This window comes from Falco biarmicus, chromosome 1 (genome assembly GCF_023638135.1).
Source record: "Falco biarmicus isolate bFalBia1 chromosome 1, bFalBia1.pri, whole genome shotgun sequence".
NCBI lineage: Eukaryota > Metazoa > Chordata > Aves > Falconiformes > Falconidae > Falco > Falco biarmicus.
Window position 1 is genome coordinate 19,349,608 of NC_079288.1, and position 9,549 is coordinate 19,359,156.

The window sequence follows — 9,549 nt, forward strand, 5'->3', positions numbered from 1 at the left end:
CATCTTTCCTTCTGTTGAAATCAGTATTTTCTTACTGCTTTAGTCCTCCTTTTAAAGACAGCTGGATCATAGAATTGCTTAGGTTGGAAAAGACCTTTGAGATCAAGTCCAACCATTAACCCAGCATGGCCAAGCCCACCACTGATGCGTGCCCCTAACCACCACATCTGCACAGCTTTTAAATACCTCCCAGAATGGTGACTCCACCACCACCTCCTCAGGCAGCCTTTTCCAGTGCTTGACAACTCTTTCAGTGAAGAAATTTTTCCTAATATCCAATCTAAACTTCCACTGGCACAACTTGAAGCTGTTTCCTCTTTTCCTATAGCTTCTTATTTGGAAAAAGACACCGACCCCCACCTCACTACAGCCCCCTTTCAGGTAGTTATAGAGAGTGAGGAGGTCCCCCTGAGCCTCCTTTTCTCCAGGCTGAAGAATCCCAGTTCCCTCATGAAATATTTTATATCAAAATAATTGTCAGCACTTTGCAGAATTTTGCAGTGCTGGGGCAGTTGCAGTCTTCCAGGCCAGGCTGACTGCTGCCAGGCCCTGTATGGCAAGCTTTGTGATGGGAAGCTCAGTAGTTTGCTTGTCCTTTGCTAAAAAGTGAATAATCGAGGTCTCCAGTTCAGCTGCACAACAGCAAAGAGCATATAGGTGGAGGAGAAGAAACTGCAGGGTTTCCCTCTTTCTGTCTTGCCCCCGAGTTTCTGCCTGTGCCTCTGCTTTGTTCCTTCTCAGCATCTCGGTTGCACCAGCATCTCTGCTCGTGTGAAGAAGCAGAAGAGCAGCATGGAAAATAGAGCAAGTCAGCGTGGGCCAGCCGGGAGTGGCATTTGACGGAATGGTGAACTGGGTCAGAAGAAATAGCAGAGCTGTGAATTCAGCAATTTTCATCCTTTACATCAGGAGAAGAGAGGGGAAAAAAAAAAAAAAAAAGGCGCCTTGGTTTCCCATCCCCCTTGTTGGGAAGGTGTTAGATCTCAGACTGTTGCTTAGGGCCTTGTGGGGCCTGAGCTGTGGGGAAAAGGCTGATATAAATCTCCTTCAAGTCTGTGCTTTTGCCAGTTGTCAGGATGAGTACAGTGTATTTGGTACAGCAATGAGTCTCCACAGCATTGAATTTTTAGTCTTTGCTTCGTTTCTGGGGCAGTCCTTTACCTTAATCATTGTGTCCTGCAGATGGAAAATCAGATGAGGAAGGTCCCTCTTTGTTAATTTTTTAGCGCTTCGTTTTAGGGACAATTGCCAGTTTATATTGTTACATTTATGAGAACCGAGAACTAGTACCGTGGTGTTGTGCCGACACTTCTGTTTGCAGGGGCAGCCTTTCTAGGAAGGAAAGTGTGTGTAAAGTGCCTGTCTTAACAAGTGATCACAGAAAGACTTCTTTCCCCTCCAACATCGTGTACCAGTCCTGCTATAAAGTTTATTGACTATGCGGAATCTCGGCGCAATTCACCAGCGTGCTGGGGTCTGTTCCTAACATCAAAGCCTTCCTTCACCAACCCTTTGTTTGGGTGATAGTCCCCAGGAAAAATGGTTCTCCCCCTGGAGCTCTTGAGGTGGATGTGGCTGGGGCTGTCTGCCACAGTTCCTCAGCCAACCGTGAGCCAGAGGGCTGTGGAGAGGCCGGCTAATTGTAAAAGATCCTGGGAAGCGTGAGGTTGGAAGGGGCACGGGAGGTGACCTAATTCTGCCCCTGGCTCGGAGCAGTGCTGGCATTGACATGGGGTTGTGCAAGGGTTTGCTGATGGCATTTTCTCTAGCTGGGTTGGAGTCCGCTGAGAAGAAAGCATGCCATTTCCCCGGCCACGTGCCCTGTTTTGGGAATGGTGGCCCCTGTCTGTTGGTCATATTGATCACCTTCCGCTTTGGAAAGCGGCAGTACTAGGATTTGGGCCAGTGTCGGAGAGCTGGCCCCACGCTCGTGGTGAGGGTGCCCCTTTTCCCATCCAGGGGTGGGCGATAGTAGGAGTCCCTGCTCAGACTCTCCCTGGAAGCTTTATTCCGAGAAAGCGGGCTCGAGAAAAGAGCTTGACCCAAGGAAGGAGGGCTGGAAGCAGGCGTGGGGCCTCTAACATGACCGGCTCATGGTGGGTGCCTTGTCCTCCACCCTGCGTCCCTGTGCTTAATGCTCTGGTTAGCTGGAGCCGGGTGCTGCGCAGCGGTGGCTCTGCTGAGCTGCCTGTCCACCGCGTCAGTCACTGAGGTCCATCCAACTACTGCGACAGTGGTCATGGCACTTGTCACAGCACCTTGTGACAGTTGTAGGTGACCACAGCCTGTAACCAATCCAGAACCAGGAGGAAAACTTCCTCTAATGTATTACCAAGTATAGGAAAATAAATCATAAAATTCCATCTGAAGTTTGAAGGAAACCTTTTTTTTTTCCTAATTTTGTATTGCAGTTAGCCCAAGACATTTTTTTTTTTTCCTTCCCCCTCTGTGAAGTTGTTTCAGTTGGTAAATGTGCTTAACCCATGCTCTCCTGGATCCGTGTGCAGTGCTGCTGGTCAGGTACAGGGGAGGTCCTTGCACTTGTTCTGATGGCAGACGATAAACAGGAACAGTCGATAGCACATCCAGTTTGCTGATGGCCTTGGTTTTGTAGCTTTGTCAGACTGAGCATCTGCCAGCTAACGCATCCAGGTGCTTGGGATTTACAGGACACTTTATACCACCCTCTCTTCTACGTTGTCTTCCAAAGGAGGAGGATGAAGCCCAAAAAGGTTACGGAGTTTGGGTATTGGTTTGTTAGGTTTTTAAAAACAGAATTTTGACAACTTCCAAGGTTTTTTGGTGTGGTTTGGATAGTATCTCACTGTCTGCCTTGTTGTCAGGTTCCTCTTAACACAAACAGTTCACGTTCTTGTAGTGTCCAGTGAAGTTAGGACCAAATAGAAGCACAAAAGAAAGCATGGTCTTTTGCATGGAGATACAGTAGCAGGCAGCGCTTTGGCCTCTACCTTGTATTTGATGCTCAAATGTTGCTCTCGTGTGGAGGAACCAACAACCTGAGAGTAGCTTTCTGTCCCCTGCCTTTGGGGAAAACTGTTAAAATAGATGATATTCTTTAACTGTTAGGAAATTATGCATCTGACTTCATTGAATGGAAAATTAGCTCTACTGGAGGTAATTTTAGTAGCTGGTTTGTTTTACTTCTGGGGAATCGGCATCTGACGGATGAGGGAGGTGGTCCCTTGCTAGGTTGCTTATATCCCTGGGGGTTTTACAGGCTGGTTACTGTTGCCAAAGCACTTAGGGTTTCCCTGATGAAAGTGCAGAGTATTGCTGCTGTTATCGTGATGCAAAAATAACAGACCTCGTAAAATTTTCAGGGCCTTCCTTACAAAAGACTTAATTGTGCAGAGAGGGTTGGCAATATTTATTTGCATGCAATTTCCTGCCCCAGGGAGCTTGAGATTGTGGCAGACAAAGGACAGATGAAGGGTTGGAGAAGGGACGTGAACATGCAGGCGATTGATCGAGGTGACGCTTGGCACACATCGTGCTGAGGCCACGAGTTCTGTAGCGTTTCTTCTTCTTCCTTTCCCATGCTGGTTCGTTTACTTATTGCCTTGTTTTGTGCTTTACTGCACGTACCATGTAGCTTAATAATGTGTTGCTGTTCTCCATTCCTAGCCCCTACCAAGGTCTTGTCACCCTCCTTTCTGGCAGAAGGGAGACTTTAAAGATTGTTCTTGCAGGTTGTGTTCCTACTAAGTGCTCCTTTTCTGCAAGTTCGTCTCTTAAACTTGGTCACAGGGTACAGTTAGTGTCTTTGTAAAAAATTCCAACTTGACAGTGGTTAAATGTAGTTATTTTGCATAGGTCTCTGAAGATGTGACTTAACTGGGGAGGTGTTTTAAAGGGAAGAGCCTTCTGTTTCTGGATGTGAATGAAAAGAGCATTTAACTTCGCTGTTATTTCTTAGGTAAACAAAAGCATAATGCTCTTTCAGCCAGAACTGGGGAGCGTTTGTTTGTCTTTAGCCCACAAGTGTGTTGTGGAGGTAAATTGGGGGAAGAACTGCAAGCCAGGCAGGCAGCTGGGTATCTCGAGCGTCGCACCTTGTTCTCGGATGACACGTTGGCAGCAGTTTAGCGGTGATGGTAGCAGAGTAATCTTTGCATGGTGTGTTTCAGCAGATGCATGCTGTGAACCATGAGAAACTCACTTTGTCCAGCAGTTCTGATTTCACACGCGTTAAACATCAACTCGTAAAAAATCATCTCTCCAGGCTACATGTTGAGGCTGTAATGTGCGAAGCAGCATTGGAGTCAGACTACTAAAGCCTGAAGTTAAGATTGTGATTTGTAGGAGAGGAGAGATGGCCATGATATTTCTGATGCTCAGTTTGGCCCTCTGACCCTTAAGACCACGTTACAGCCATATCTCTGCCTTTTGTTGCTGGATCCCTCACATCAAATTCGTGCAGTCTTGTGGGCTGGGTTGGGGCTGCGCTGCTGGGCTGGATGGGGTTGGCTTTGTCTGAAAGCCTCAGCACAACTGCAGCAGCGTCATGCCACACTCGGAAAGTTAAAAGCATATTGGGAGTTGTCTCTGATAGCAGCATCAATCTGCATAATAACAATGGTCTTCTCATTTTGCTTCCACAGAAATGGAATCTGTTTGGAATTTGCAGAAGCAAGGTAAGGATGTTGGAAAGAATAAATAAACCAAATTGCTTGGTTGAGATGGGCGATGGGGGTGGATTATTTTGGTGTCTGGGAGGTGCCTGTGTTTAGTTCTTCAGTGCCTGCTGTTTGTAGTCTGACTTTACCTGGGTTTTGGATTGCTAAAATACAGGACAGTAAGCTTTACCTTAATGGTGGGGTGTTCAGAGAGAAGCAGAGTCTCTAAAAGAGCAATAAAAACAGTGTCAAGCTAGATTGAATGAGTCTTCCCTGTGTGTATACAAAATGGCTTTCTATTTCTGGTGTTGAGTGTCACACCCAAGAAAAACTTTTAAATTCTGGTGTATTCTCACACGTCACCTGTGAAGGCGTTCTGTGTTAGCTTGTGGGAAGAGTGGTGCTTGGAGACTCGGGTGCTGCTGCCCGGGGTTGCAAAGCACTGATCCTGCTCTGCTGGAGTTGGCCAGGGCTCCCGAGTGCATCTGCAGGAGGTGGTATCGCTGGGGGTCCTAAGGAAAAGTCTGGTGACGGCTAATTACTTCTCAGATCTCTTGGGAATGTCTTCAGCCACGGGTCCTGAAGGCAGCTTGTCGAAAACTTAGGATTTTGCTTTCTTTCCAGATCCCAAAAGGATAATCACTTATGATGAAGCCATGGATCGCCCGGATCAATGAAGGTAGCAAGACGAGACTGCCTGTTATAACCTTTCTGCAGCATTTGTGCTGTTCATGGGGGACAAAAGGCTTTTATGCTCCTTCTAAATCTTCAGTGCAGCAGAGGAACCATAACTAGAATCACAGGATAATATATACAAATATATATATAGTTATTTAAAAATGGCAACTGAAAGTAATTAGACTTCTTAAGGAATCTGAAAATTTATTTCAACGAGACTACACACGTGATTATTTAATCTCCGGTACTGAATAGATTTTTTTCGTTTTTTCGTTTTGTTTTTGTTTAAAGAGTGAATGCAAGTGATTAACGAATACAGACTCGATTTACAAGCCCGGTTCTAAAGTTCCTGCTGTCATCTACATGGGCAGCAGCAACCCACTGGAGAGGCATTTCCACTTGACAAGGTTTCTGTTTCTTGTTCTGTGACTGTAGTGACACACTAATCACAGGGAAATCAGGATGATTCACTATCCTTCATCTCCCCTTTCCCTTCCACCCGCCCCCTATTTGTTGGGGTTTTTTTTTTCTCTGTTTTGTTTTCCATTGAATGCTGGAGAAACGCCTTGAAGTTTGCAGAGTTTCTTTTATTTTTTTTCCAGAGAAGTATAATCCGCATGTTTTGTCAGGAGTAAAGCAGCAATCCTATGCTGGGGATATTGTCTTAAAGCATCGTTCTTCTGGGGGAAAGATGGTTATACTGCAGTTCTAGGATGCATGGTGAAGTCACACAGTTGACCTGGCTCCGGTTACACATTGGACTATTGCAACTGAAGAGTTATTTTGTTTTAAGAGACAACATGCAAAAATAAGCAATCTGTTTAGGCATTTAATATGGAAAATAATCAACAACAAAAAAAACACTGTTCCCACAGTTTAATGCCATTGCATTACTGGGAGGGAAAAAAAAAAAAAAAAAGGCAAAACAACTTCTGCTTTCAACTGTAGGTGCTTCATATTTGCTCTGTCTGTCTCCTAACACTAAATGTGCCGGATTTTTTTCCCATTTTCATTGGAAAACTGAAGAGGAATTGAGTTCTGCTAATTCTCACCCTTCTTGAATTATTTTTTTCTCTTTAAAAAAAAAAAAGAAAAAAAATTAAAAAAAAAAAGAAAAAAAAAAAAGAAAAATGGGAATTTGAATCCTTTTCAATTTGTCCATAGAACGCCAATGGCTGGGCTTCCCGCACCTGCCCGTTGGAAATGCTCTTTTATATTTTAATGCACTCTGTGTATTTCCGGGCTCTGCTTCTAACTATCTCTTAATAAAAATATATTTTATTACAAAAATGGAGGACTTAGGAATGAAAATAATAATTTAAAAATTAAAAAAAAAAATCCCAAGGAAAGGAAAGCTTGCTAGCAGTGGTAGAGAAGGCTGAGCAGACTGCAGGCTCCAGCTGTGTAACCCGCTCTGTCCCATTGCAGCTTGTGTAGCGTGTCCAAATCGTCTTGGGGTTGGGTAGTTTTTCTGGGTTTTTATAAAAGTTAGAAAGTTCACAGGGTCCAGTGCAAGAGTGAGCAACGAATAAAGCAAAAATGGGTTTCCTGACATGCCCAATGCTCATTGTGGGTGTTTGTGGCCAAATACTGGCTCAGGTATGTCTGGGTATCAAGGTCAGCAGTGGTTGGTGTGTCCTAAAATTAGACTGGACCCTATGGGGCATTACAGGAAGCAGATAAGCCCAAAACTGTTGCCTACCCCTTGTGCTTAGATTTATCCACTTTTTTCTTTCTTTCTTTCTTTTTTTTTTTTTGTTAACTAGGAGTATGTAGCATGCATTTTTTAATTTTTTTATTCTTTTAATGAGATTGTTCCTAAATGAGACACTTAAGTTCAGGGTGGGACAATGAAACTTAATTCTGTACCTTTTGTAAGATTGCTAGCTTTCTGTCACGCTTAGTTTTAGAAGTTTGACTATGGATTGCCTACTCCATTTTATGTATAAAATACTATATAGTATAATACTGTAGTGTAATACTATATAGTAAATCATGTATTGTATCAGTCCAGGTTCAGAAATGTGTGGTTGGCCAGTCACAAATAGTTCTGTTTCACCTATAAACTGTACCACCTTTACAGGTGTGTGTAACTTTCAGATGTATAACATGTTTACAGATGTGTCCGACATCTAGTCCTCTGACGTTCCTATTTTTAATTCTGTTGAGTCTCCCAACTGCTTGCCAAAAGTTGGAATCACCTCTGGCTCTGCTGTGGAAGAGCTGGGGCGTTCCTGAGCTTTAAAGTGTTGAACAAACTGGACAGTGGGACGGGGAAAATTAAGGTGGAAGAAATGTGCTTTTTTGGGGGGTTTTGTTATTATTTCCAAAAAGTTGAAGGCTAATAGCAAAGTTTCCAGTTTGTTTTTACTGGCTTTAAGGCTCTGCTGTGTATTTATTTGCCTTGTGTAGTCACTTGTCGCCTTAAGGGCTGGGTTCCATTAAAAAAAAAAAAAAAAAAAAAAAAAGACAAAAAGAAAAAAAAAGAAGAAAAAAAGACAAAACCAAACCCTGTTTTGCGTACCTGGGGTCTGTGCTGTCCTGGTACCTCTGCCCCCAGATGTGCTGTCAGGCGCGGCGATGCGGAAGCTGAGCAGCAATAACCTGTGCTGAATCTGACCCTGCGCGTTTAGAAAGATCCAAGTCTTGCTGAATATTTGAGGATGCTCCTCTTGGCCTAGTCCAATCTGTCTTCTAAATAGCGAAAGAAGTGCTGAAAGAAACACGGTTCAGGCGATGGGTTGGGTTGGGTTTTTTTCCCCCCAGTGTTTGTCCCTGCTGCTTTGCCTGGCTGTGCCTGGCCCGTGCTGGCGGGACCCATCCAAACACCCTCTGCAGCTTCTCTGCTGTATTTCTGCCCATCCTCTGTTCAAATGTCTGTCTGTCTCCATGAGCTCCACCGTGTGTGCTCAGCACTAAGCAGTTAGGAAATCCCCTCTGAGCTCCTGTAGCTCTGGCTTGCTGGCATTTCTGGGATAGACTATTGCCTAGAGCCAGGCAGGACCGTGGAAGAAACTTCCTCGTGCTGTCGTGTAACTCACCCTGTTGCTGTCTGCAGTCCTCCCGAAGTCCTCACACAATTCTTTACTGAGCACTTATTAAAAATATCTTAAGATTTAATCTGTTTTCTGATTATTTTTGTGTAAACTTCTAAAAAAAAAAAAAAGAGAAAAAAAAAAAACCTGAAATTGAGCTGTGACTAATTTAGCACATTTAAATAATTCTAAGGTGTTACTGATAAGTCTCATGTTTTGTTTTTGTTTGACTCAGAGTATTAGTACTGTAGCATAAACCAAATACAGCCCGGGAAGGGGTGCAGCAGCCTTTTCTCCCGGGTCTGCACCCAAGGGTGTCTGCGTGCGAGGGGGTGAGGAACTGGCGGTGCGTGTGCGAGCATCTTATTTGCGTAAGGAGAGTGAGCGTGTATTTATTTGTGCCATTGTTTTCATTACACTGAGTAAGTTTTAAAACAAAAACCCTTAAATACATGTAGTATTGGAAAGTGGCACCAAGGGTAAGATCACGACCTATTTTTTTATTAGCTATGAAGATATTAATTCAGGTTAAGGCTTCTCTCCCATTTCTGTTCCCATTGTGGGTCCGATGAGTCCCTTTCCTCCGGTTCTCTTGCCAGGCTGTTTATTGGAGTAAGGATTTCTGCACGGGCAGGGGCTGTCTCCTTTCTTCTCTGGTCTTTCCCCACTGCTGCTCCTCTGCCGGCGGGTCCTGTCGGTGTCTCTTGTACAGGGTCTGGTGTAACATGGCCGGAGTGCGTACCACCGGCCAGATCCAGCACAGGATCTGCTTTCTCTTTAGTGGATCAGGGAGTGTGCCATCCACTCCAAGAGATGATGTAAAAGTTGCTCCGTGCTCCCATCTCAGTGACGGTGGTTTGGGGACCTTCGGCCTCTCTGCTTCCTCCCACTCCACCTGTCTGGTGGGTTGGCAACACGATGGCTTTCAAGGTTTGGTTGGCGTTTGTGTTTGGTTTAAACCCACCTCAGTTGTCTGTTTAGTTGTTGGAAGTCTCTTTAACAACGTGGGTAGCTCCAGGGCGTGGATTCTGTCGCTAACCCACTTCAAACCATCGCCCTTTCTAACTGTAAATCCCACTGTTTGCCTTCCGTAGCTGCTGTGAACTTCTTTGAAACGTGGGGGGAAAGAAAGGCCAATTCTCATCAGGCTGCGAGTATGCCAGCTATTCGGCAGCTGGGAGCGGCTGGCGGGGTGAATC

At 44.8% G+C, this 9,549-nt stretch overlaps 1 protein-coding gene across 3 annotated transcripts in view; it reads left to right on the forward strand.

Moving 5' to 3' along the window:
* Positions 1-7,819, forward strand: part of NUFIP2 (nuclear FMR1 interacting protein 2) — a 36,955-nt gene extending 29,136 nt beyond the window's left edge. For all 3 annotated transcript variants that reach the window (XM_056339886.1, XM_056339797.1, XM_056339715.1), the window contains 2 exons: positions 4,623-4,655; positions 5,262-7,819. In XM_056339886.1, coding sequence (XP_056195861.1) covers positions 4,623-4,655; positions 5,262-5,314 — 86 coding nt within the window. In that variant the 3' untranslated portion in view covers positions 5,315-7,819. The remainder of the gene's footprint in view (positions 1-4,622; positions 4,656-5,261) is intronic.
* Positions 7,820-9,549: the final 1,730 nt, after the last annotated feature.